This window comes from Scaptodrosophila lebanonensis, unplaced genomic scaffold (assembly GCF_003285725.1).
Source record: "Scaptodrosophila lebanonensis strain 11010-0011.00,11010-0021.00 unplaced genomic scaffold, SlebRS2 tig00000001-arrow-pilon, whole genome shotgun sequence".
Lineage (NCBI taxonomy): Eukaryota > Metazoa > Arthropoda > Insecta > Diptera > Drosophilidae > Scaptodrosophila > Scaptodrosophila lebanonensis.
In genome coordinates this window covers 19,594,026-19,621,942 of record NW_022060529.1, presented here as the reverse complement: position 1 = coordinate 19,621,942, position 27,917 = coordinate 19,594,026, and the positions used below count along the sequence as shown (strand labels likewise).

The following is a 27,917-nucleotide window of genomic DNA, read 5'->3' as shown; positions in this document are numbered from 1 at the left end:
GGGGGAGAATCATTTCTATTGGTAAAATATATCAGTTATAAACCAATCATCGATGTTAACAGCGGCGGAAGAAAGCAACTCTGTTTTGAAAGCGAACAGAAATTAGCGAGCGCCTAAAAATATGTGATACAAAATTCAATAACACAACCATTGAGTATACTTTCAAATGCTTTTATATCGTAATAAAAATTAATTCTGAACCCAGAACTGCGCTGTTACATTGATGCCCTGGTTGTATTGACTCTTTAAATTGATGGTGGCGAACGTGAAACCGGGACCACCAGACCAGAGGGTTGCGGTTGGGCCAGAGCTGTTGGCGAATCTGTCTATGACATTAATGTAGGTGATGATCTTGGTATTAATCTGGCCCTGTGGGGAAAACAAATTGCATGAATTTCTGCAGCGGATAGTACGTATTTGTAGTCTAGAAAAACTTACGTTGGCTGGGAAAGAAATGCTTGAGCTTTGGTATTGATTGGCACCCTTGTTGACGGTCAAGTTTTGGGTGTTGGCGAGCACGGACTGGTTAGTTTTAGATCCCCAAGTTGCATTGGCCGCATAAGCGATGGCCAAAATGCCGGAGAAGACGATCACAAGCTGCAGAACCTTCATTTTCGTTTCAAAGTTATTTACACGCTAAGAAGTAGTGCACAACTGTTACCTTTTAGGGCACCAATTTCGATTTATATAGCGAAATTGTCTGACAACCTAGCTATAAATAATATATACAAGTAAAGAGAAAGACACGAGAAGCGATAGAATATCATTCAATTATCTATTGGGACACTTATTTATAGGCGGCATAATTCAAATGAAGTACGAGCTTATCAGTCGAGTAGACTGGCTGCCCAGACTATTCATTTGATTGCAATTTTTGTGAGAAATCCCCGACGAAAAAATAAAAATCACAATATTACATATGAGTTTTGTGGCCATAGCGATCAATCGTGTCGAATTCTATGAGCCAGACTCTTTTGAGGATGATCTGATTTCCACTTTCTTAAGCGATTAAGCTACTTTTATTTCCCTTATCCATGAAGTCCAGATGTGTCGAACACAATTCAAAAAAAAAAAAAATTGCAAGAGACTTGATGACAATTATTAATCGAGTTCTTGCAGGAATCAGATTAAATTTTTGAAATAAATTTGTCGTATGCGTGAAATTTTGCGCCATCGCATGCGGACATAGCTCGAGTGTTTGCACTCACGCTGTTGATAAGCATTTGAGTGGATCTATATAGAAACCCTGGCTCACTGGTTTGCCTTTCCATTCTAAGTTGAAAATAATCTCGTCTTGTTGATGTTGTTGGCGTTGGCTATAGACTTGAAAACAACTCGCGCTCACCACCATGAATTAGTTTTAAATCTGTACTTAACACGAGCGGTTGCAACGCGTTCAAAATATATACATACTATATATAGTACTTGTGTATATATATATATATATATATATATATATATATGTATATAGAAGAGCTCGCCACAGTAGCGCATTAGAAGAACCCACAGAACGGACACTACGCAAAAACTGATAAGCGTCTCTTTTTATACAAAACGCACATGCGACGATAATAGAAATTTACTCGAAGCAGCAACCGCAACAGTAGCAGCAAAAGCAACAGTAACAGCAACAGCAACAACAATAACAAATTAGAAACCAGCACCAAGTTCAACAAATTCTAAAAATATCGCCAGTACGATTATCAAGGAGTTTTCCCCCTGCACACAGAAATTGTGGAAATGACGCTTAGCCACGGTTTGCCGCTCTCGCATCTCATTCTAATTGCCTGTTGTGTGGCCACCGCGTATGCCGTTTCGAGCACATGGGGCAACATCTCGAATTCGGCGCAGCTGCTGCACTCTGAGAACGTGGTGAATGCCTCATCGCCGGGCAAATATGTAAACCATGAGATTAAATATCCGAAGAACGTAAGCGGCAATTGGTTGTAGTGTAATATTTTAGGCGCTCCTTCTTCTCGTTAAACATCTTCAATTGCAAACGCAAGTGTATGCTAGCTGGTGTGTGTGTGTGTGTGTGCATGTGTGCGTGTGTGTGTGCGTATATGTGGCAGCATGTGTGGTCAGCACGCCTTAGTATCGCGTCCGGCTGTCACTTTCTCTCAAGGTTTAACGGCGCTCACTTTTCAGCTACTTATGATGTACATACTTGTATATGTAGGGGCTTGCTTATCGCCTATTCTGTGCTCTGTTGCTCTGCACCCCAATTGCGCACTGCTTGCTATGTATCTCAAGGTTGCTTTCCATTCAATTCGCATTTTCTCGCAATCGCTTCTGTTTACAGCCAAATGCTCACAAATTAACCCTTACATGGTATCCTATTCGTATATATGTGCAAATGTATGGAACAGGCAGAGGGTACCCTATATATAGTATATATTTCTGATCGATGTTCGACTGGATGTCCAAAACGGCTCCAATATGATGCTCTACAGTAATTTGTATGCCAATTTTTTTTAGCAAAAGCGAAAGTTCTTACAAAGTATCCTATTCGTATATATGTATGTGCAAATGTATGGAACAGGCAGAGAGTACCCTACAAAGAGTATATAGTATATCTATCTGATCAGTATAGATGTTCAAGTGCTTGTCCAAAATGGCTCTAATAGGACGCTCTTCAGTACTTTGACAATCTTGTCCATTATTGTAAATCTTGTATAGTGTGTCAATTTTTTTTTAGCAAAAGCGAAAGTTCTTTTGGGTTCAGGTTTTTCGACTGTACTATACTCTCTTGTGTTTTTTTCTTATTGTTGTTGTTTTTATTTATATGTTTGCTCGTATCTGTTCAAGCTTCTTTTATGCTTTTTATGCCACTACTTATTCGCTGAAATGGCGATCTGTTTTCGACGAGCCGGAAACGATTTTGCAAATTTGCGAAACGCAGACTTTGATAAGCATTGAGGAAGTGGCGTATTTTTATTTGAGTGTTTCACGCTTGTAGAGTATAGAATGGAGGCCCTTTTTCAATCAGCTTGCTCCACTGTAGTGTTCAGACTCGTGTGCAAATTCTGAAGTAATACTTGTTGCACACAATGTACGCGAGTCAAGTCTAGACAAATGGGTAATGTATGTAAAGATTAGCCCTGTCTGACCCACTGACTGCCGCATTAAATGAATCACCTCGTACTCTAGCATATTTTCTATAAATAGTGTTTGTAAACAAGGAAGAAGAACCATAAAACAAATGACGAAGAAGCGTTTAAGATAGTAGTTGTTCGATAAGTTCGATATTGCTGCTTGGAACGGGATATAAATTTTCAAAAATTCTAAAATTGGTGATATTTAAATCCCTGTCTGAACGGCATGTAAATAAACCTTCTTGCGACCATATTTATATTACATACTGTGAAATGGTTTATTGAATAAAATAATGCCTTGAAAAAAAAGAGTAAATGTTATTTGAACTACGTCAAAAGTATTAACTATTAATTCTTCTCGAAAGAAGTTCAATGTGAAAACACTTAATCACTTTTTATTCTTTGTATTAAACAGTTTATTTTGTAATTTATAGTATATGGTGAAAAAAAACCCCGCTCGGTGTTTAAATATTATTGGAAACAAGAGTTTCTTTCTTTAAATTGTCTACACGTTTTTTTCTTCATAAAATCAATTTATTGGCATTATGTTTTGAAGTCAGAATAATACGGAATTGCAGAGTTTAAATATGGTCGTATGAGTTGCAATGTACTTTCTCTGATCACCTTTCACTATGCTTCCCACTCTGCAGGGCATCGGTAATGGCCGCATCATAACGGGTATACGGGCCCTCGATCAAGTAACCAACAACACTGGCGGCCATGCAACGATATATTCCGGAGGGCCGGGCTTTAATTTTGTAAACATTAAGCTGCAGTCGCAGTACAATTACGGGTTGATATTCCGCGTGGAAATCTATGGAAAATAGTTGTGCACAACAATCCAAACACTAAGAATGAATTAAAATAAATATATAATTTACTATATAAATAAATACATACTTATTGCATAGGCAGAAAATGATAAAAACAAACTCGTAAAATAATTTAAATACACAACCTACAATATATTTAAGCATTACAAAGAGGTTTCATAATAAAAAGTCGTTCTAATTATGTAAACCAGAAGTGGTGATTATTTATTGGAATCGGAAAGCAACAATATTTTTGTGCATTTTTGTAAAATAATTAAAGCTTGTATTAATAATATTGCATTTGAGAAATACTTGTACATATGTATTGATGAGAAGCTCGCAAAGAGACCGCCGAATTCTTAAGCACTTTACACTATAAAGTTCACGACATCATTATAATTTACTTCGTCCCTTTACTAAATTATCCAGATTCGCCTCACTGATCCTGCCATAGATTAGTATTATATAATTCATAAACTTCCGAGGAAGTGCCTTAAGATGAACCGTTACATAGTTTTTTCCAGGACCACCCGACTTAATGGATGTGGTTGCATTATTGCGTGGGCTCAGATCGGACGCCACTATAGCTGTTATGACCTTCTCATTGCGCTTGCCCTGAGAAATATGTATATCGGCATGAGTTTCAATATTCAAGAATAATTCGCCGACGAACCTTCTTCGGAAAGACGACATCGTACGACTGAGCCACTTGACCATGTGGGGCTCTGAAAACGTGCTCGTGATGTAGAAGCTCGTCACCAGGTTCTTTGGAACCATATATTGTACACGTAGCTGTTGTTTCATAGAGGATAGTGACGATGCACAAATTGCAAAAGAAAACCAACACCAGATTCATCTCTTGAGGAAACCGAAATACACTAACAATCTAAGCGTAACTTGTTTCTAAAAACGAACTCGTACTTTGTTTTCACGCTCATTTTGCACGCCACTCGCGGACGTTAAAGCAAGAATTTACTATAAAGTACTTAGCATGCCAAATATTTAAGGATATCAATTTATCAGAATGTGTATGTTTGTATTCTGAAAATTGTGACCATTCCATGCTCTTAACTATCGGCTAAGGGCATGATTCAGCAACTCTTCTGATTAGCTACGTGTGATGGACAGAAAGAAATCTTATCAAGTAGTGAAGCGCTTGTGGGGCACATGCTGTTTGTTAATGTGATTTGTTTCATGAACACCGTCAGCTTTTGAAGCACATTATTATTATTTTTTTTATCAGCACTACACAGTTGAGAAGATATTCGAATGTACTCCCCCAAATAGCAAATGGTTGATCTACGGAGAAGTTGGGAACTGATCGAAAGTCAGTCCAGATGGCTACACACACCGGCCATTTATACAAGTATATGTATAGAAATTGCAACTCAAGTTAAGTTCAGGAAAACAACTATTGTATTATTTTAATTAAATTACAATATAAAGAAAAATTTGTATCTAGACACGCACATATTTTTTTTTGCTATATTACTGTCCCCAGATTTCAACCTGTGATTTGATGCCCGCGCTACGTGCGGAGGTGAATCTGATGGTGACTGTGTCGGAGCCGACGCCGCCGGCTGTAATCTCTGCTGTGGCGCCACGCATTTTCTTCAAGTCTCTGATGCGAATATAACTAATGATCTTGGCGGTGCCTGCCTGTGTCAGAACGTAGGTTCTTGTCACGGTCTGCAGTGGCGCCTTGTTCCGAACTACGACCTCGCTTGCAATTAGAGTGTCGCCGGTAACTTTCGCTCCCCAAGTGTAGTCATTTGGTTCGCTGTTGAAGCCCAGACCCTGCACCTGAATCAAGCAGACGCTTGCAAGAAGAACGAACACCGTACTCTGCATTTTAGTTTGGTTTGAATTTGAAGACAAAACGTTACTGATGCTGCTGCCTCGGCGGGCACGAGCTTTTATAGGCCCTGTCGTAACGACTGTCTCTTGGCCTACTTTGATAATTTGACAATTAAGTGCCGGCGACAACAATATCTGAGCGCCAACCCGCCCAGCCAGATGTGGCCTCTAGCTGCATTGTGTTGAAACAGCTTGTAACTGTTCTTCCACGCTACTATGTCAATAGCAAACAAAAAGTAGCTAACTAACTTCAAGGGGAGGCGGCGAACCGTAAGAGAAGCATGAATTGCAACACACATCTGATTGATTGGTTTCTCATCTTTATTTACCGATCGAGAACAACTGCTTAACGACCCCAAATCTCGACAACATCCTTAATGCCTTTACCACGCTGTGATTTGAAGGTTATGGTCGCCCCCTTCGATCCGGGACCCCCACTGGTGAGCTGAGCCGTGGCACCATCGCTGCTTTTCTTATCCGTAACCCGGATGGCTGTGATGGTCAGAGCATCTAAATTGTTCTATCGATGGAGATAGATACAAGCCAAATTAGAGCTTAGCATGAATATCAATTGCTCTGCAGACTTACGGATTGTTTAAACACATATTTCTTTGACTGCACCAGACCAAGCACAAAGGCCTTCTTAACCGTATCTTTGGCCAACTTATAATCGTTTGGTCCTATTTCGCCCCACAGGTAATCGTTGCCGGCGGATACGGAGGCCACAAACACACTGCCCAGCACCAAGCTGACCAAAGCCACAAGGCAAATACTTGTAGAGGATCTATTCATGGCTAGACTCAAAGCGTTCAAGTGTTGCGTGTGTCGCCTAGTATTGGTCTTTTATTGCAAAATCGCCAGCATTATCAGGCAGATAGTTAGGCACCGTTTACGTGCTCAACAAATCGCTTTCATATCAAGGGCGCTGTCTTGCTTATGTGCGATTGAGTGATGTTTTCAAAACTCTATAATTGTTCTAATTGAACAATGTACAAGGTATTTTATCTTATCCAAAATACCAAACGCAATGCCCCGCTGATAGAAATGGCCCCCAATGAACAATCTCGAGCAGTGTCTCAACGAGGTGTTGCAAAATTTAGAAAACATTTATTCTTGACAAACACGCGTCATTTTCTAGAATTTCCAATTGCGATTACAATTTCTGTCAATGTCCATAGACATCGATGGTGAAATTGAATCCATGACCTCGCTGGCTCTTTGCGTGTAACTTGGCGAATTGGCTTCCTGGCCCGCCCTTTAATAATGCCACCGTATTTCCTTCGCTCTTCTCATAACTATCCAATACGATAATGGCGCTTATAGAGTGTGGCTTGGGCGCTGTTTGCTCGAAAGTCCAATCTTTTTCGGTGATGCGTAGAAATTTTCCCGGTTCTGCCATATTGTAACGGGTCAGTAGAAAGTCCATCGGTATGCGAACGCCAAATTCGGTGCCTTTACTCCGAACTTCCTGCAAGGACAACGCCAACACAACGACAAGCAATGCGACGATTTTCCACATCATACTATACTATATACATATATTGAAATGTAGGTATTGCGAGAGTTGAAGTGACTTTGACGTCGAACAAAAGAACTTTAAATGATCAATCCCATCTCAGATTCCAACGTATTGCGATATTTCATATTTTCTGCGTCGAATTGATTCGAACGGCTAATATTAGTTCGTTTCTTCGATCTCAACGTGTTATTTAAATTTGTGTATTGCACATTGGGCCACATTACCTTTTCTTTGCATAAATATAATATAATTTTATAAAATGAAATAAAGATATTTTAAAATACAACGTTATAATTTCAACATAAACTAAGAAAAAACTATGCAATAACGTCTATTAATGCCTCCAACCCGTTGGGAATTATATTTGCCATAAAGTCTAATATTATAGCTAGAAAGCTGAATTTTGGTGGAATTGATTATATTAGCAGTTAAAGAAAGTAAGCAAAATTTCAAGTCAATCCTACCACGCCCACCTATACCGCCCATATTAGGATTAGATTTCTTATTATTATTTCATATTTGAATATAAACGAACGTAAATTCTGATTTATTATAGGTATTAAATTAATACCATTATATTAATCTAATTTTATTGATTTCTTTAATGCTCGTATGTTGTTGATTTGGGCTTTGGCTGCGGAATTTTCAATCAAAAATCACTTGTAGCGAGTGATACCGGCTCTGAGAGTGACAGTTTCTTTCTTATCTCGCTTGATGTGCTTGAAGTAGAAATAGTATTCTTTAAATACAAAAGCAGTATTGTTGGCCTTCTTCACTGAGACTTGTATAGTTTTCTTCATTATCGGCCAGATTCGTTGCAATTTTTCATTTCAACCGTTAAGACAGTCGTGGTCGTCCCATTCGATTGACTGATGGAACAATAATCTTGCTTGACAAATGCCAACTGGAAGGCTTTCTCTTCAATTACGTAGATTTTGTATAATAGTTGTACCTAGGGGAAAACTCCTTATTTTCTTAATGATTTCGGCATTTAAATCAATTGATATATAGTTTTGATGGATCCAAGTTAAATACCGCCTTTTCATTTCGCTTCTCATTGATCCACAAATCCATTAGGATTAAATTTTTAAACTTCAAATTTGGCTAAAAATGGGAAATATGAAGTGAATGGGCAAAAAGTGTTAGCGAGAAGTTTAAAATCACAGTTTGCAGTAAAAATTTGCATAGTCATTTTTTTAGTTTTTCACTCCACAATACACGAACACTTCGGCTTGATTTTTTCTAAAATAAGACATAACAAGGACAATCCACAACTATAACAATGAATTCGAACAATAATTCGAAATCTTTTAAAAACAATTATTTTGCCATACTTTGACCTTTATTTTCAATTTCAATCATAAAGATTTGGATACCAGGTGTTGCAAAGTTGAATAAAAGTTTTCCGTAAATGTTGACAGACAAACAGCTGACCTTAAATCTGACTTTTTTAGCGCTGCTACTGAAATGTTTTTATATATTGATTCGAAGTACCTGATGTATGCTCTTTCAAATTAATATTTAAAATTCAAAATAGATATTATAAAAATTAACGGCCTTATGCCAAAAAAAAAAATTAAAAAGAAGAAAGAAAGGGTCTTCCTGCAGGAAAGAAAGAGGAGTGAAGATTTCGCTAATAACATTTCTTAGAATTTACCAATTTGGATGACATTTAAAATGAAAATTGATAATTTTATGTAGATGGTCTGGGTATAGGGTATTGCACTGTTGGTGTGGCTCGACTGGAGCGTCCTCTCTTGTTTAAGAAAAGTCTTATTTTATTTGTAATGTCATTCCTATTTTATGGTGCATAGTTTTTTAAAGAAGTTGAAGTAGAACATCAAAAATGTAAAAAAGTCAATCAATGTGGTGGAGAAGAATTTTTTATCGGTGTAAAAGGTGAAACCACAAAATAGTCTTCAGTCAAATCAAAATATAACTCGGAATATATCTCGGCAGTCGATAAAGGGCTATATTTTTTCTCTTCTCTTTAAGTTCTCATCCGAAACATGACATCGTTGCTCCGGTGAGGAGGGGTGTTCAAATTACTTGTGTGGATTCATGTCCGCGCTTCTTACGCAATAAGTCTAGTATTTAAATCATTTGCGTGCATTCAACTGAGCTATGTATAGTCAGAGTATTTATTCCCTTAGATATTTTAATCTTACTGCCACAGGCAGCGCTAAAATGCCGTTCTGAAGACTTTCTAAAGACTGCCATGGCGCCACTTTCACTTAATTAAATGATTAGTGTCTTGGGAGTCTGCTGGTGCCTATTTCAATTTTCAATTCGAAATTGATGGCGTTCTGATTGGAGTCTGAAGCCGAAGCCGAGGCTGAAGTCGAACCATTTTTCCTAATTTAAACAAAATGTAAAATGGTGAGCTCCGTCCCTACGTGCGCATTTGAATGGAGAGAAATTAATCACGAGACATGCTTGGGCCGCGTAACCAGATAACAGGAGAAGTCAACAGAAAAGTGGCTCTGCGCCAGACAGGCACATGACGCCAGTAAACCAGAGCTGGAGACAATAACAATTTAGGGCTGATAAGATGCGCTGCCATTTGAACATTAAATTGATAAACCCTGAAACACATCCAACTTTTATGGCTCTATCGAGGCTGCAAAGAAATGAGAGAAAGATCCAACCAGCGACAGAAACTATGAAGCACACACAACCATTTTCGTGATTCAACCGAAAGAAAAATTGATGGAAAAGTTGGACAAGAAAAATGAAACTTCAACTAACTTTGGCAGCTGGCTTGAGTGCTCATCTCCGCCTCTTCTCAGCCTTGCTTTGTGCCAGGTTTGAGTGCGATAGTTTTTTATTTTAATTTTCAATATTTGATTTTCACAATTTCATTTTACGCTTTGTTGGCTCAAAGAAGACCCAAAAGGTTGGCCAGCCTAATCGGCCGAACTAGGTGTGTATGGATGGGGTGTGCGGCGCCATTCACCGACAACTGAACAAAGCCTTAAATATAGTGACCAAGTAGTGACCATTTATCAATTTAAGAGCATTGAAACATTTATTTGACCCTCTATTTCCCTCTTTCCTCCAATTGCAGCTGTCTGGGCCTGAAGTCGCCATTCATTGAATTCGGTAACCAACAAGAGGTGCTGGCAAACACAAGCATACCTCTGAACATCACAAAAGATGAACAGGCCTATATGCATCAGGAAGGGCTCCGAAAATTGGGCACCTTCATCAAGCCCGTGGACTTGAGGGACTCTGAAACCGGTTATGTAAAAGCTGACCTTACGAAAAAGGTACCGCTGGAACCACCGAGCGCCCAAGCTCGACGTGTTCACCCCATCCAAGAGGAAATGGATCTGAAACAAATTATACTACTGGACGAGGATACCGATGAGAACGGCCTTCCCGCCAGCCTCACCGATGAGGACCGTAAATTTATAGTGCCCATGGCACTGAAGAATGCCTCGCCCGACCCTCGATGGGGCGGGGGTCCAATACCCACACCCGCTCGTCTAACGAGCACCACCCGCGCTGCGGCAGCGAGCACACGACGACGCAGCACAACAACCACATCGACCACCACACCGCCTCCAGATCCGACCTCCAACATTGACGACCTGAAGAAGCACATTCTCTTCTTGCACAACATGACCAAAAGCAACAATAACTTTGAATCCAAGTTCGTGAAATTTCCCAGTCTGCAGAAGGATAAGGCGAAGCAGCCAACGAACTCGGCAACGGCGTCAAAGCGCCCACAACGTCCGATATTTCAGTATGCGGCGCCCATAGCGCCACCCACTCGCAAGGTTCCACAGGGTGCGCACACTCCGGGTCAGCAACCCTTCGGTGGCTACTATCATAATGAAGACGAAAGCGACAGTCTGTCCTCTTTCCTGCAGCCGCTTGGCGCTGGCAGCGGCAGACCAGCAGCAGGAGATGGCAAGGACCGTGGAAAGATTGCAATTGTGCCTCAGGTACATCTGCTGAACGAGGCACAGATGACGACAACGACTAGCTCGACCACTCCAAGCACTACACCTACAACTACAATGCCAACCACTACCCCAGAGCCAACACCAAAGCGCACCACAAAGCGGCCCGTTTGCCTGCGGAATCCTGAATCCCTCAAGTGCAAAAGACAGCGGCAGCGGGAGGAACAGCAGCGACAGCGTGAGCGGGATGAGTGGTTCCGCGGACAGGCCGAATTCATTCGACCGCACTTCGAGCCCATAATCCAGACCATCAATAACACTAAACGCTTCGCCGTCTCCATTGAGATACCCGACTCCTTCAAGGTGCATTTGCAAGCCAACGACACGATGCCTCCCGCGGAGGAGACCGAACTGCAGCTGCTTTCGCGTGTGGCTCGATCGCAGCATCGTCGGCGGAATATTGGAGGGGGCCTACCGGGTCGCGCCGTCATCTCCGTGGAAAAATTTCGTGCGCCGGCGCCGGCCGACTTTTTCGCACAAGACATCGTAATGACATCGGCCGGAGTGGCCAGCGGGCGCGAATTTATGTTGGCCAACATGGAGCAATATGGCATGGTGGCGCCCAATGAGCACGACAACGAAACCACACCGAGTCCAACGGTGCCAGCCTACTCCGAGCCCATAGATTTAAATCCGGATAACTGTTACCATGTCGATGGCCTCACCTACGGCCAAAAAAAGCAATGCGTACTGCACACCAGTGTCATGCCAGCCATTAGTCGAGGCGCCCGTGCTGCCATACAGGTGAGTCCACGTACATCCTCTATTCAATAGAACTACCAGTTAAACACTTAAAACTATGCTCTATCCTAAACCAAAGGCGGCCCGTATCTTGTAATGAATGGCTTTTCACTCCCTCTTTGTACGCAACTTTGCAAAACATTTCAAAAATTGAAAAAAGGAAAAAAATCTGAATGATAAAATCGCCTGCTTACCCCTTTCAAGTACTCTGTACTAGAGATGTGCGTGTTACAAATAAGCTGTTACACTCACGCACATTCACGAAACATTTGTTTGGCACTTCATTGAAATGTTAGGTACTTTTTTGGTCGCACGACCTTTGTTCTGAATTACACTCTTCAGCATTTTATCTAGTGGTGGAATATTTATATAATCTAGTGCTACAATATAATCTTGCAGAATATTTTAAAATATTTCTTTACTATTCTTCTCGGTGTCAAGAAAGAAAACTTAGTTTAGGGACTTTAGGGACATATAGAGTAAAAATTCTTTGAATAACACAATCAATTATTTACTTTTCATATCACATAACAATCATAAACAATAGACAAACAATTTGGCGATCTCGATATTTTCTTAGCATATCTGGCGAATCGTGAATTCTTGTGATATCGGGATTTTTCGTGATGTCGAATTTCATGGAAATTTATATAGTGAGCTACAATGAAAAATAGTTCAGCCATTTTTATTAGAGTTGTGGTAATAATTAAAGTGAATCCAAATGACTTCAAGGAAGCTAGAAAGCTAGCGTCATACTATTTTGGCTCTTGAGCACCCTGTATCTAGCCCTTTTTAGTCGATTTAGCCATTTAATCATAATAAACATTAAAATATAGAGTGCCGATGTAGATGAGACTTCTGGTTGGCTTGAGAGACTATTAACAAGTGGTTACAATAACCAAGGAAATAAACCAAAAAATGTATAGTAGCTATATTATTCTATAGTGCACTGATTATGGTCTGGCACGGCTTGTTAAAATTCAAATGTTGTATATCAATGTGGTTTTCTGATGACACATTTCTACACAGCTGGCAAGGTGGATTTTACATCCAAATTCGATGAAATTTAACCAACTCCTGTATATTTTTTATGGGCTGAAATATTCATCAGCGAAATTCTATGGACATTAAAAAATTCATATCAGCGTAAAAAGTTTTTGCCTAATTTATGTGTGTCAACAAACAATACTGTTGTTGTATAGACAAACGCAGTAATGGATAACTTTTGACTAAAGAGAATATTCCTATACAAATTACAATAATATCTAATTACGAATCGAGCTCTTTGGGGGAATTTCATTCGCTCTGGCCGCAAGCCGGATATTTAGCGTGAGGCGGAGATTTGGTTTTGTAGCTGCGTCTAGGTGGCTTCGTCCTTTTGAAGTGCATCATATTTTATAAAAATGCAATCTACTTTTAGCTTTATTGCACAAATCTGCGCCCTTGATGGTGGGTGCCAGCTGGCCACCCAACTGCATTTTTTGCATGCACAGAAGAAAAACTCGCACACCTTTCCATTCAGCTCGCTTTTAGTTCAACGCTGGAGTACTCCCTTGGCCGCAGGCGTGCGGCTGCAAAACAAAGCGAAATATGCGCACAACTAAAAGGGCAGCAGATTGTTGCAACAGCAACAACAACAACAACAATAAAAAATAAAAAAGAATGAAAATCGCTCTGCTGTGCATTTCATTTCTGTGTTATATAAAGTTTTTAACGCCATATTCACGCAGATGTACACACGAATGGCGGACGAGCGGACAGGCGCTCAGATGGTGGAACACGTGCGAGCCAACTTTGCTGGCAAAACGGTCGTAAACGTAAAGAAGAAGGCGAGCGAACGCCAGCCGCCCGCCTTATCCTTTGTGTGCAGCAGCCTTTTCCCAACGCCACAACAAACACAAATCGTGTACACTGTACTATACACACAAAAAATGAGGAGGGATATCCGTTCCTGCAACTGCGTGGCAGTGGCGGTAAAAGACTGCAGTTCCGCTTCGCGTCCATTGCCAACCATGAGAGAAGAGACGTAGGTCCTCCTTGTCGCAAGTCACGAGTCGCCTACTTTGTTGCCAGCAACAAATATGTCCTCCGTCATGGCGATTGTCTGCGCAAAAGCTGACGCGGCGTATCCGCACATTCGTTCGCTGCGATGCTGCGATGCTGCGAGGCTCACGCAGACTCGCAGTAAACCATCTGGACAAAGCAAAGAAGTGAAAATAAAAAACAATCTGCAATGGTTGCCCTCAAACGGATTGGGGACATGGGTTGTGGGCGGCGTGTCGTTTCGTGTCGTGCCAGGCCAGGCCTGGCTGCCATTGCAGTTGGTCACCTTTCCTGAATGCCTTGCACTTTCTCGCCATTTTTCGCTTTTGTTTGACATTGCGACTGCGGACTCTACTGCTGCTGCTACTGCTGCTGCTACTACTACTGCTGCTGCTACTGCTGCTGGTGCTACTGCTGCTCTCATTTCGCATTCGTGCAGCTGGTTGAGCAAACAAAACGCAAACAGAGCGCATTCTTCATTTTCTTGTTGCCACGAAAGCGACCTCTGTACTTGAGGTCATTTGTTTATTTGCTTTTGTCGCAATTATGCGGTCGCAGTTGCATTCAGCAGCGTTGCAACATACTTACTATAACTGCCACATTTATTTTGCAGTCTCACTGAACAGCAAGCAAATATTAAAGGGGACCGAGAACCTTACAGAATGATTTCAATTTGAAAATAAATAGTAGACAGTTATTAGCGTAATGGACTGCAGTTTCTTAAAGTAATGTCCGTCCTTTCTTAGGCTCTTATATATAACAAACTGAATATATTGATGTATCAAATATGTAATAATATTTAGCTATTTTATTTTATTGACTTATCCTGCCGTTATAAGTACAATATTACTTTTAAGTTATTACGCTAGTCCTTACATATTTATTTCTGATTTAATTCGGCTGCATTTAATTAAGTTAAATTTAATGAAAAGCAATATAGTATACATACATGGAGTATATTATTACTATTATAGTGCGTGTTTGTGTTTGTCGACAAGAGCTCTAGAGAGGCAAGCGAGACAGAAACCGACAAGTCCTTTTGGAACTTTTAATTTTTCTCAATTTACGTTTTTCCCTTTTGGATTACATGCTTTCACAATCGAATAGTGTCAATTATATGTACTTCCCATAAATTCCTAGACTGGCTGTGATTTCTTTAAGAAAAATAATAGCAAATAAATTGTTGAAAAGCTTCTTGCTCACTCTTGTTATTTAACAATTTCGATTACATCCTTTTAATTGAATGTTAAGCAATAGTTAGATGTACTTCTTCCCTTGGGTAAAAGCAACTGCCAAGAAGCCTTGAATTTCTGTTTTAAAGTTTTCTTTATTTATCGAATCAGTGACTTACCATAATTAGTCAAATCTCAATTTAATATAGTTCTTTAATTAATTACAATTAAATATTTGAATTACGGCCCTAGCTGTTGGGATGGGGAGGTCTCTTCGCCCGAGTCTTGTATGGCTAGCCTGCCAAGTTCAATTCTGCGCAAGTCCATTTGGATGGTTCCGAAGCTTAAGCTGGTACTTTGCGTTCGCCTTGGCGATTTCATCTTTAACAGATCCTACATTTAAATCTTCCCGGATATTTTCACTCCGTATGTGATGGTTCTCAATATCTTCGATTGACATCTCTCGATTAACTTTGAATTACTAATGGAATTACTAATTGCAGTGAATTTAAATCGCGTTACATCAGATTTTCCAAAGATTTTCAAACCAAATATTTGAGCTCGCTCACTGACACAATTGGATATTTTCCGTAACACCGTTTGTGTTATCACTCATATCTCGAAATCACTTCATGCCTTAATACATAAAGAACTCCCCCCCCCCACTCCCTCGCTATAAGTGGTTTCCCATAACTCCCGTAATACAATTTCTCAATCAAATTTGGCAAGTACCTGTACCAAGTTTTGTCATGATCGGCCAATTTGAAATAAAGTTATATCCATAACTGTACTCTCTGCCCAAGCTTTGCCCGCAGGGTATTTCTCTATTGCTCTAAACTGGAAAAGTAGCTTTGTACTAATGTGTCAGCTATTTAAACTTTCACAATAATATAATAGTAATAGCAATTAACACCAGACTCTTTTACCAACTCTAGCATATAAATCAAATTATATTGTCGTACGTTCCAAAAATGAGTGCACCCCCAACAAATCCAGGTACGACAGCACCCGAAGTAACTGTTAATACTAATGTTGATGGGAAACAAAAGATAAGCTATAAAGTTCAGTACCGTACCGAAGGGGATCTGAGAAATACCATATTTCAATTCCTCGTGTATATTGTTTTTCTGGTGTGCGCGCAATTCTGTAAGTTCTGGAGGTTTCATCCAATAACCAACCCCGTATGTGAAGTCCTCCTTTTTATAGACACGGGATCAGTGCAGTCTCGGTACATGTACTATTTCAATGAAATGACCTTAAATTCTTTTACCAACGAGGATTTCACCGTAACGCCGACAAAGGTTATCAATTTTACTCACGTCACCAATATTGGCGATATTTGGGATTTCTTGTACTATAACTTCTTATACAACATACACTATGACGATACCTTACCACCTGCAAGAACGACGGATTCTGACAATTATATGAGTGTAAACGCGGTCCTAGGGGGCTTCAGAATGCGCCAAATACGTGTCAAGCCAATTAATTGCGATAGCAGCTATGTATATTTAGGCGGATCGTATTCGGAAGTATGCTACCCTGAATACTCCTTTGCGATGGAAGATTCCGACGATTATAAAGGGTAAGATGTCTTTGGGCATAGAATCGTATGTAGGTTAGATATTTCTATGAAAGTATTGGATTTACTTAGCTACACCTTTGGTACGAATTCCGAGTTATATACCACTTGGCTGATGGGGAAGGTCCACATTTATCGAGGTGGTGGTTATTCTGTGAAGTTTTTCAACGAATATGAAGATAATAAGAAGCTAATTATCAGTCTCTACAACGATGAATGGATAGATCGAGGCACGCGTTGTGTCATTGTGGAGATGAATGTCTACAATGACGCAGTCGACCTATTTCAGGTCATAAAGTATGCGAAATGAAACGTATTTCATTCACGATTTCACAACATTTAAGATGTATATAACATTTATAGATTGGTCTTCGAGATCCAACCTACTGGTTTGATAGTGTCCTCATATTACATTGAAGTGATTCCCGAGTACTGTTTCCTAAATATTCAATCCAAACCCATTCTTGTATCATCCATAATTTTCTACATAATCATCGTGTACTATACGTATATAGAAATTGGCGAATTAAGGTCACTTGGACTTGCCACCTACCTCCGAAACTTTCTGAATTGGACTGATGTTCTCCTTTTAATTGTAAGGACCCATACGATAATATCCATGTCATAATCTTTTCACCATTAATCACGACTACATTGTTAGTGTGCCTATGCCGCGTTGTTGTATAACTTTTGGCATCGTTCCTATGTTAAGATGATCGCAAAACTATTTGATGATAATCGCATGGTGTACCTCAGTTTGGATGAATTGCTCCTGGTTTGGAACATATATTTAAACATCATGGCACTATTGGCATTTATCGTATGTTTCAAGATAATCCACTTTATAACATTCTACCAGACATTGATACAATTCGCGATCACCTTGAGAAGGGTATGAAAGTCCAATTCAAAGTGAAGCGATCAAAATATATCCATATATCCAAGCTTCTTTATTTTTCAGTGCGGTAAAGAGTTGGGTGCCTTCATTATTGTATTTTTGGTCGTTCTCTCAGCGTATTCCCAAATGGGGAAAATCCTATTTGGGACAGTGTCCGAAGAGTTTTTATCTAACTTGTCATCTATTTATTCCGTAATGCGAATCCTGTTAGCCGACCTGCACTATGGGCCCTTGAGTGCTTCAAATACATTTGTCGCAGCACTCTATTTCTTAGCTCTAATACTGACTATTTATATCTTATTTCTGGTAAGTACTAGAATCAATGGATTCAATTATGTTACAAAAAAGTTCTTCTCAATGGCAGAATATTTTTCTGGCCATCATCCTCTATACGTATGCTGAGGTGAAGCATAAGATTGAAATTGAGGATCAGGTGGTTTGGAGAAATCTCAAGCGAATGATTGAAAAGTACGTTTGTTTTTGGCGCAAACCCAAAACTGAGTATGAAGTGGAACCACAACCAGAAAGCTTATCAGACGAGGATGAACATGTTCATAGTATAGGTCAGAAAGAACTACAAATGACAGAGTAAGTAAGAAGAAATTGCATTCTTACTGCAACATTTTCTGTTGATTTGCTTTAATTTCTTTTTCAAATGGGAAATGGAAAATCTGTTTCCTGAAACGGATGTTCGAGCTGGCTTAGCACGGTACGTTCAATAGTTCAATAGTACTCCAACATATTCGGATCACCGTTTACTTCCTACAGTCTAAACGAGCGGGCGAGTGAAATTGAAGTAGTGCTGGAGAGCCTCGTAGTCTCGATGGAGCACATTATGAAGTTGATGGCTGAGAAAAGAAAACTTGAGGAAGAACTTTTAAGTCTTTAAATGATAAACAGCTGTATATTTTGTAATACCAAAAAATGTTATCTTGAGCATTATCTTGGGGCTTATCCAAAACATTTGTGTACCATTTCTATCGCCAAATCGACTTATTGCTGTAAGAAATGGACATTTTATAGGAAGAAATGTCACTCCACAAAATGTTTGTTGTTTTCTGAGTTTGCAATTATACAAGCACGAAGAAGAACGAAACATGACGAACACATTTTATTACCGCCATATCGTTCAACAAATTCAAACTCAATTTAATCTCCACTCTAATTCTAGAGAATTATGAAATTGTACAACTAATAAACTCTCTAAACTATCTTATGTTTCAATTCTCAAGATGGTTTTGGTCAGACTAAAATATTTTTGAATGTATTTTTATGATGGCAGCATCTTCTTTGTAGCAGTAGGCCATGGTTATTGATTCAAAAACGTTAGTCAGAAATCTTAATCCCTAAATTTTGTGATACCGTCGACAACTAAAATATTGTGCGGCTATATGTTGTGACAGAATGATCCTTGAATACTCTGTATAGCAATTATATAAATATATGTATATAATATAACCAACCTAACCAACCTTTCTTAGTTACAAAAAATTGTTTGGTTATAAGAAGGCTCCTATGGTGAACAAGTTTTGATGATACATATAATCGACTCGTCTCTTCATGCTGATCAAAAATAGTAGCTCCTATTACATGGGGTCTATTACACTTCCTTCTGCTTGTTCGGGTTTTCAAGGACGAGTATATCCTGTAACCCTTCGGGGAATATATGTGCAAATATGTTGGACTTGGAACAAGAACTGACCGGTCCGAAATTAGAATTAAAATACTTGATATTGCTACGAATTCGCATACCTCGACCAGGTTTATCTTTCAGAGATAAGCGTACAGATATAAAGCATTCTGTACATTTTGACTGACGGTCCTCACTTAATGCATTCTTAAATGGTTAACTGAAAATGTAAACGCTGCTAATCGTATGTGCGGCTTTAATTGTTTTACTGTTTTATTAAATTTTCCATTTGGAGCATGCTACTTGTGCTATGTTATAGATTGTGGATCGCCAACTCTTGCCAACACTTCTGCAGCCAGCCAATTTTTCCTTTCCATCGAGCCATAATGAGAAAAGGACACTTGCCCCAGCAGACTTGTGGCACCTCTCCTTTGCCCCCGACCACCACTACTGCCCTGCATAAATTATGCTAATTTCTCGCTGACCACGACTTATTTTTGCCCGGTTACGGAGATTCAAGCGGGTTCCTGCAACAGTTTTTCCCCTCGGTGCTCCAGTTCTGTGTCTGTGTCTATGTCTGTGTGTCTCTGTGTGTGTAGTGAGTGTTTTCTGTTTGGTTAACTCATTCAAATTTGGCCTTTGACTCTCGACCAGGCCAACAACGTAACCGTGACCACAGCTGCCCTTTTCCTTTCCGCGTTGCCAACGCAGCAGCCGCCGCCAGTTCCTGTCCTGTGTTCCTTGTTTGTTGCCGCTTGCAGTGCTTCTTCTAATTAACCACGAAAAAGGAGCGTGCGCTTATTTAGCGCTAGTTTTTAATATTCATATTTTTTTGCATGTGCGTTTTACCGCGACTGGAAAAAAGTCCGGGGGGAAAAAACGGCAATAATAACGAAAAAGACACAATCGCAAGAAAAAAGTGCACTTAATTTGTTGTTGCACAATTCTCTGCTTTGGCATGTTTGGTAAAAAAAACAAAACAAAACAAAACAAAACTGTGGACATTTGGCCGACTGTTTATCAGTCGCGACGGTTTGTTTGCCACTTTGTTGGCCGGGTCGACCCGGGTTGGCCGCTAGCGTTCTTTCTTTCTCGTTTTATAATTATGCCTGCCACTTTTTCTGGCACTGCATAGATTCCGGAGCTGCCTATTGTTGCTCCTATTTCTGCTGAGGGCAGCTCCTCTTCTGCACGATTCTTTCAACTTTTGCCGCTGACATTGGGCTACATTTTGAATGAACGGGACGTGGGGTGGGAACTGCTTAATGAATTTAGAGGCGAGGCCATGGCAAGTGTGGGTTAAATGCGAAAAAGGGAAAATGCCCTTCTGCCTCATCGTACACACATATTTTGCGATGCACAGCAAGCCAATCAATCAAATGCATTTTACGCAACAGCCGACATGGCTGGGGTGATCCGCTTCCGCTCGTTGCAAGTGACATATTGCTGCAACTGCAACTGCAACGGCACCATCACCATCACCACTTTGGGGGTGCAGTTGCGCACCAGTTGTCGCCCCCCAACTGAGCAATTCGGCTGGATGCGGGCCAGCCTACTCGAAATAAGATTTCATAGCCCATCTACCAACACGGAGGGGTGTGTCTGGCTGGCTGGCTGGCTGGCGGGCTGGCGGTCCGACTGGCTATTGCGCAGACATGCCACAAACAAATCCATCATGCTCCGCTTCATTTGCAGAATTTATGAATTACACTTTTTGTAGATAAACATCAGATGACGCGCCGCTCATGTGCCAGCCCGCCTCAGACCGATCCCCAGCTATATTCAATATGCTTTCTGCGACACATGCAAGTATGCTTTATGCATAATTGCGTCACTTTCGAGCTACCCTCATTATAATTGCCGACGAAGTACAATTCCCCATACTCCGTGCATTCTTAGCAACAAATCCGCCACACTTGTATAATTTCCACTCGAGTCTGATATATATATTGTGTTCCTGTTGCAGCCTAAGGCGACAAAGCTGCAGCCAGCATTAACCCGATGCTTTCATTCTGCTTTCGATTCATTTTTGGCATTATTATCTGATTAACTTAATGGTGCATATTATGGCCTAAGGCGAATTGCGGCATTCAGTTTCAAGTATTTATACATATTTATCGGGCAACCAGCATAGAATATACTATGTATATCAATTACAAGCTACTTATCATTTAACATCTAAAGACATTGAAGTGCATTGTATTAGAATTTTGTGAGAAACATACTTCTGCATACGAAAACGTTACAGCTAATGAAGAGAGACATGCAGACACGCATGAGGTATGTGGTATGTGCAACACAATTCAAATAATTATTAAATGAAATCAAATCATTAAAATAGTTGCTGGTAATTGTGCATTACCACATGTTGGTGGGGAGGGTGTTGTCAAACATGGCAGAAAACATAGTCTTGACGAAGTAAAACTGTTCTTTCAACGAATTTTAAATTCAATTAAAACAATAGCCTGATAAACACGACGAATAAAAAGGAATAATACATTTTATTATGTATTTAAACACACACCGATATAATGTATAGCTGTAGTTTTACAGTAGTATTAAAATACAAGTGGGTGGTGGGCTATTCAAATCCAGAGGTTGGCGGGACCCACTTATCGATTATCGCCTATCGATACGTCCACTAAGTGTCAACAGCAAACCACTGTGCTAGGAAGAAGTCGGTCTGTTATTCCCGTTCTTTCGGCTCATGCTGCTGTGTAATTGAATTCTACCATTTTTGGGCCATCGGCCTGTTGAAGGCAATATTATTCTAGCGCGCCACAGACGCCTCCGCGTGACAGTTTTCCTGCTACTGGCACTTTGATAATCACCGCGCTGCTAATCCCTGCTAGTTTACACACCTACATACATACATAAGTAGCGAATCACCGGTCTCCAGCCAGCCAAAGGGCGATTTACGCTACAGTATTATGTACAACAGTATGTTCAGATACATATTTATAGACAAGTATGCATATGGATAGAAATTGGGAAACACACTTTCTGTGAAGCTGAAATAACGCGAAAATTTCACCCGAGAGTGGGGGAAATTGCGTACAATTTGAAAATAATTCGGCTTTGAGGAAGCCCTTTTAGTTTAATTTTTGGACGCATTTATAGTTAGTTACAACTATTTTAGGTGTGGGGAATAATAGCAAAGTGCAGCTTTCAATTAAATATCTTTAAAAATTTGCGAATCTGAATGACTTCAAATGGTCAGTATAAACATAAAGCAATGCCATAAGATAATAACTGACTACTAACAGATAGCAAAATTAGAAACAATATGTAGAATAAATAAAATAACTGCATACAAGTAGCAAATTATTTTTCTGAACAATTAATATGATTTACGTGTTTATTATTTTTTTTTTATCGAATTCTTAGAATCGAAATATCGGGTCGAAAGTAATTGTATGGGATTGATCGCACTCTGCTCTCGATTATTTTGTACTTTCGAGTGCACTTCAGCTTATTTGTTTATTTATTTTACTATTTTTATGATGACTACAAAGTGGAAAATGTGCAACCATATGTTACAACTATAGCTGCTTAAGTTTAAAGGAAAAATGTTCAAAAATCGATCAAATTACAATGTTATTTAAAAACACTTTGTTCGGAGACGTTATTAAACCAAAAAAAAAAAAAAATTATAGTACAAAACAAACAAAAAATACATACCTAATAGAAAGTAATGCGACGAGGGAAACTTAATTAATTCCTAATTAAAACTTCCTTCCTTGCTTAATTAATTTTATTTTTTTAAATCCCCAACACAAGGATATCCCCCTGTATTAAAAAGACAGGCCTGTCACACCCGATTATGGCCACAATATATACTAAGATGGCCAAAAAGAATAACTTTTAATGAGGAATACTTAATAGGTAGTACAGCCGCTTTTACTTAAATTAAGCACATGGCAAGTGGGCGGGAAATGCCACACAACTTCGACGCTGCTAAATAAAAGTGCCATTTTGCAGTTTTGGAAAACGAAGGGACGTACTTGTATTGTTGCCGAATTAATTAGAAACCGCCATCACTGTTGTCCCTAATATGACAAACTCTTAGCCAACTTCAGAACAGTGGGTGAGCAGGATAGGGAGGGAGTTGTGGTCCGAAATAAAAACGCATCCATTGCGTATGCAGCAAGCGCCGAGGGGCCGGCGACCGACGCGCGTGCATAAAATTACCAAAATGCAATTGATGCTCCTAACTTGGCAAACAAGAGCGAAGTTGGCGGCAACAGTCACATTTCCAGCGATGGCAACGATGCATCTTGTTGACTCCGTGCTGTCTGTGTTGTTGCAACTGGCTGTTGTCATAGTTGTTGTTGTAGCTGCAGTTGTTGTTGCTGTTGTTTTCGATGCTGTTGACGTTGCCATTGCCATTGCCATTGCTATTGCTGCTGGCGATGCAATGCACCATAATCAATTTATGAGCAGCGCCAATGCTGATTATGATTTATTGTTCATGTTTTTGACCGAACGAACAGAGCGGCCACAATGCGTAATTTTTCGCCGAAGACGTGACATTGCCGCATATGTGAAAAGAGTGAGAGGCAGACATATGAGTACATACATGCCCCCCCCCCCCCACACACACACACACACACACTCACACATCCAATATATGCATGTAGCTGTAGTTATGTAGGTATCTCGCTCCTCATAAATCAAATGATACAGAAAACACTCAAAAGCTTCTCTCCACAAAGTTGTGCGAACAACAAACTGCTTAATGTGCCTGTAAAGGGTGCCTATTTTTATGGCAGAGCTATGTACAATCCTCAATCCTATTGGAACGCCTAATTTTCACCTCCATGAGATAATTCACATTCAAAAAATGTTGCTACAAAGCTTGTAAGACATTTTAGTTTGTGTTTCGAGTATGAAGTATGGTTAAACACTGATTATTTTGCCAGCTTTACTTTACATAAAAAACAAAGAAACTAAATGAATCGTTTTCTCGATAAACAGCTTTATAATACGAATTGCCACAACAAATACTATAGATAGTAATATTTTATGTACATTCGCAACAGGAGCTTCTGAGGGAGTGTATCCTATTTTTTCTTCAACTATTTTAATTTATTAGACGGTCTCTGCTGGCTGTTAAACTTTCATTTAAGGACTTTGCAGACAACAAGTTATTTATGAATCTCAACGCTGAATATTGGCTCGTATTGGGGGTGTTACTTGTATTTTCTTTGTTTATAAAGAAGTCTATGTATTATTATTTTTGCTTATGGGATATAGATGGGAAATGATATCGAACCGATCTATAAGAGTGACCAATGTTATACTTATCCGCACTCTGTACACTCTCAGCAGTGTTGTGGCATTAAAAATGGCTGGTTTTGAGACATTTTTAATGACTTTTCAATGCGCTCGTTGTTCAAATTTGACAAATCATAATATGTGTGTATATACAAGTATTATGATTTCTCAAATAAATATTTCATTTTAATATGTGTTGACCATTTGATAGGCGATAAGCTTTTTGTGTATTGCACCTCCAAAAAGCACCCTATATATGTATGACACTTGGCTTTCGACCAAATTGGCAAATGCGCCGTTGCGTTTAAAGCAAACAGTATCAATAAAGTGGTAAGCACGGAATCAATAACCGAATATTCAAAAGCGAGTTTTACACACTTATAGATGAGTGTGTTGTGGTTATTCTGCTGCTGTTTGTGGAACGGCAATCAAAGAGACGGAAAGACAAACAGCCAGACTGATAGTCTATCATTTATGAGTTGCAACGCACACACACACACACACACACACATACACAGTGATGTATATTTGCGTAAACAAACACAGACGCATACTTTTAGGTTCCCTGTCATTAATTTCATGGACATATGCATGTCGGAAGCCAACGACGTCGTTGCCTTGCAATTCTGTACTGCTCTGCTCTGCTCTGCTCTGCCCCTCTCCTCTGGGCTCAGCTCAGCGGTTGGTCAGCATCGACAGCAACAAAAACTCACTCGCATATTAAGCGCTTTTTATTTGTTTGCTTTGGTCCTTTGCTCTCTCCGTTCACTTTATGTGAGGTTATTAAAAAATCATGGCGTTTGCCAAACATCGCACATTTATTTACACAAAAACATAAAGCAGAACGAGTTCCGTCAACAGTTGGTGTGTGTCTGTGTGCTTGCATTTTGATGAGAAGCATTTAAAATTGTTTCAGAAGCCGAAAAATCGACAACTTCAATCTGCTGAATTGAAATATAAAGATACACATACAAGTATATGCATTAAAATCTATCGCAAAAGTTGATTTGTGCTGTTGCGTATCTTTCATGCATTTATCATGGCAAACACATTCTTATTTACACTCGAATAAAATGGAACTTGTTTTTTAATTCCTTACACAAAAGTATTATTGTTGACTATAATGTTCACAGCTCATAAAATGCAGCATCACAGAATGCACAAATATTGTGGATATATGTGTTTTTAAAAGGCACAGTCTATTCAGATTCACATGTGTGGAACGAGCACATTTGCTGGGTAATAGTCATCAGCAAGCACCTGCAATGTCATCAAGTATGTATGTTGCTTTGGACTTGTGACCAGTAACAGAAATAAAACGTTGAATATATCGAGCTCGATTTGTTATTTAGAAATATATGTAACAGCATGGCGAAACAAATCGATGCTCGCATGTTGATATGTCAGCTTATCTATTCGTCGTTCGTTCTATTTTTTTGCTACACAAAATTCCAGGCTTCATACAAATCTGTCCAAGATAATCTAAGAGAAGTTAGTAACATCACTTGTTCCCTTCTTTTGGTAATATGTGTAAAACTAACTGCTGTACAAGAACGAAAGTGGAGTTATTTTAAAGTACAAGTATGTTGCATTAAAGTCATGCTTAACCTAATATGTAATCTTTGAATAATTAAATATGTATGCACATATTTAAAACTACATATTGGAGTTCCTCAAAAATCGTATTTCATAAAATGTGTTCTACAAATAAATGCTTGTCAACATTCACAGCCGCAGCAACATGTTGCTAAGCTTTTGAAATGCTGCAAAATGGCGTTGCAACTTGTACCTAGCTGCATCACACTTTTAAGCCGGGACGCAAGAATGTTCATTAAAAATTAATTGGATATGAAAGAAAAGTGACAAAGTACTCAAACATACATATATAAATACTTGTGTGTACGGTGGTGAAGGATGTATGTGTGTGTGTGTGTATATATACGCCTAATTAAAATGCGACATCGAACACGAAGTTAACTCAATTTTTGAAATGTATTGACAACAAACAACACACAAAACATTGAGCAGACAAAACACAAAATACAACCAAACTCACACACACACACACACACGCACACACGCTTAACAGACGACAGCAAGCCTACGAAAAATGTACATTATTAACCCCTTTCTGCACACTTAACCCCAATAAACACACACGTAGACCAAGGCATAGACATAGACAACGACGCCATGTTGAACCAACGACGATGACACATGTAACAGTGACGGCAGGAACAGCAGACACTGCAGCAGGAGGCAGGCAAGAACTTCATTAGCTGGAAGCGACCTCTGTCAACGCGGCAAGCTCTCAGTTGCCTTTCGAGGACTTTCGGTGTCGCTTTGCAACAGACGCCGTCGCCGTCGTTGCCGCCTCTTCTGCTGCACATCCTGACACAGATCGGCTTGAAGTGACACTGAAGCAACAACGAACGGATTGACTGTTGGGAGGCAGCATCAGCATCAGGGTTCAAATTAAATTAAATTGCCAATTTGCACAGAATACACATACGTACATGAACCATACATACAGACGACCGACACGCCCACACAAATTATATATACACACACACACACACACATACGCACACGTAGTCGGCTTGGGTGTGTGTGTGTGTGTGTGTCGGTGTCAAGTATACGAGCACACTGAGCTCAAACTTCATCGTCATCGTCTGTCAAATGTGAAAACAATTACAGTCGAATTTGTAATTAGTTTGTCGAAATAACGAAATTTTGATGTGATTATTATGACGGGAAAACAGTTGGCGACAGCAACTGGCTGTGTGGGCGTGGTTTGGGGGCGACACAGACACACGTCAAACTCAGCTGGCATTGGCTGTCGGATGTATCTTGGAATTCATATAATTAAATTGTTTGTACAGTTAATTGGATTGCTACAATTGCTAGAGCTTATGTATACAAGTATGTATGCGAAAATTCAATTGTGCAACTAGAAATGCCCTTTCCTGCGCAGCTGGCTTCTTGTTTCCCTTATATTTGTTTAGTTCATGTAAGTTGCACTTTGATTTGGACTCGACTTCCATTTCAATTTGATAAATTAGCAGTTGCACTCGCAGCTGTCGCAAACGAATGCATTTCGCACTTGAACACTCAGAGGTTGAGGAAGGGGTGAGAGCTGAGAAGCTTTTCAACCTTCGCAGGCATCCAAGTGCAAATTAGATTTGAACGTTGCTGCTTTAGGCCTAGTGCCAAGCCTTTCAGTTGCGATTTAAATTGCTTTTTGGGATGCCCTAAGGCAACTGCCACAGACGCGACCCCGCCGGATGTGCAACATGCATTCAGGCGAATGGCTCGCGAAATGC

The 27,917-nt window shown here is 39.8% G+C and overlaps 7 protein-coding genes across 7 annotated transcripts in view; 2 read left to right on the top strand and 5 right to left on the bottom strand.

Annotated features, from left to right (window-relative positions):
- Positions 1-155: 155 nt before the first annotated feature.
- On the bottom strand, positions 156-661 carry LOC115633971. The gene is made up of 2 exons (XM_030531492.1): positions 439-661; positions 156-369 (listed from the first exon to the last, which is right to left on the bottom strand). The coding sequence occupies exons 1-2, from the start codon at positions 610-612 to the stop codon at positions 190-192; spliced, it is 354 nt and encodes a 117-aa protein (XP_030387352.1). The 5' UTR covers positions 613-661; the 3' UTR covers positions 156-189.
- Positions 662-1,463: 802 nt separating this feature from the next.
- LOC115631410 (probable salivary secreted peptide) lies at positions 1,464-4,072 on the top strand. Its single transcript, XM_030528137.1, has 2 exons — positions 1,464-1,929; positions 3,746-4,072. Exons 1-2 carry the CDS (start codon positions 1,741-1,743, stop codon positions 3,920-3,922), a joined length of 366 nt encoding a protein of 121 aa, XP_030383997.1. The 5' UTR covers positions 1,464-1,740; the 3' UTR covers positions 3,923-4,072.
- Positions 4,073-4,202: 130 nt separating this feature from the next.
- Positions 4,203-4,773, bottom strand: LOC115631389. Its single transcript, XM_030528114.1, has 2 exons — positions 4,581-4,773; positions 4,203-4,522 (listed from the first exon to the last, which is right to left on the bottom strand). Exons 1-2 carry the CDS (start codon positions 4,761-4,763, stop codon positions 4,301-4,303), a joined length of 405 nt encoding a protein of 134 aa, XP_030383974.1. The 5' UTR covers positions 4,764-4,773; the 3' UTR covers positions 4,203-4,300.
- A 622-nt stretch (positions 4,774-5,395) lies between these two features.
- Positions 5,396-5,758, bottom strand: LOC115630948. Its single transcript, XM_030527558.1, has one exon. The coding sequence runs from the start codon at positions 5,756-5,758 to the stop codon at positions 5,396-5,398; it is 363 nt and encodes a 120-aa protein (XP_030383418.1).
- A 309-nt stretch (positions 5,759-6,067) lies between these two features.
- Positions 6,068-6,572, bottom strand: LOC115631399 (probable salivary secreted peptide). Its single transcript, XM_030528125.1, has 2 exons — positions 6,353-6,572; positions 6,068-6,284 (listed from the first exon to the last, which is right to left on the bottom strand). Exons 1-2 carry the CDS (start codon positions 6,554-6,556, stop codon positions 6,111-6,113), a joined length of 378 nt encoding a protein of 125 aa, XP_030383985.1. The 5' UTR covers positions 6,557-6,572; the 3' UTR covers positions 6,068-6,110.
- A 279-nt stretch (positions 6,573-6,851) lies between these two features.
- LOC115620065 (probable salivary secreted peptide) lies at positions 6,852-7,351 on the bottom strand. The gene has a single exon (XM_030513212.1). The coding sequence runs from the start codon at positions 7,284-7,286 to the stop codon at positions 6,930-6,932; it is 357 nt and encodes a 118-aa protein (XP_030369072.1). The 5' UTR covers positions 7,287-7,351; the 3' UTR covers positions 6,852-6,929.
- Positions 7,352-9,292: 1,941 nt separating this feature from the next.
- The window catches only part of LOC115630811 (protein Wnt-5), a 59,148-nt gene continuing 40,523 nt past the window's right edge, over positions 9,293-27,917 (top strand). The window contains exons 1-3 of the mRNA XM_030527487.1: positions 9,293-9,309; positions 10,351-10,769; positions 10,800-11,995. Of these exons, the coding sequence (XP_030383347.1) occupies positions 9,293-9,309; positions 10,351-10,769; positions 10,800-11,995 (1,632 nt within the window). The remainder of the gene's footprint in view (positions 9,310-10,350; positions 10,770-10,799; positions 11,996-27,917) is intronic.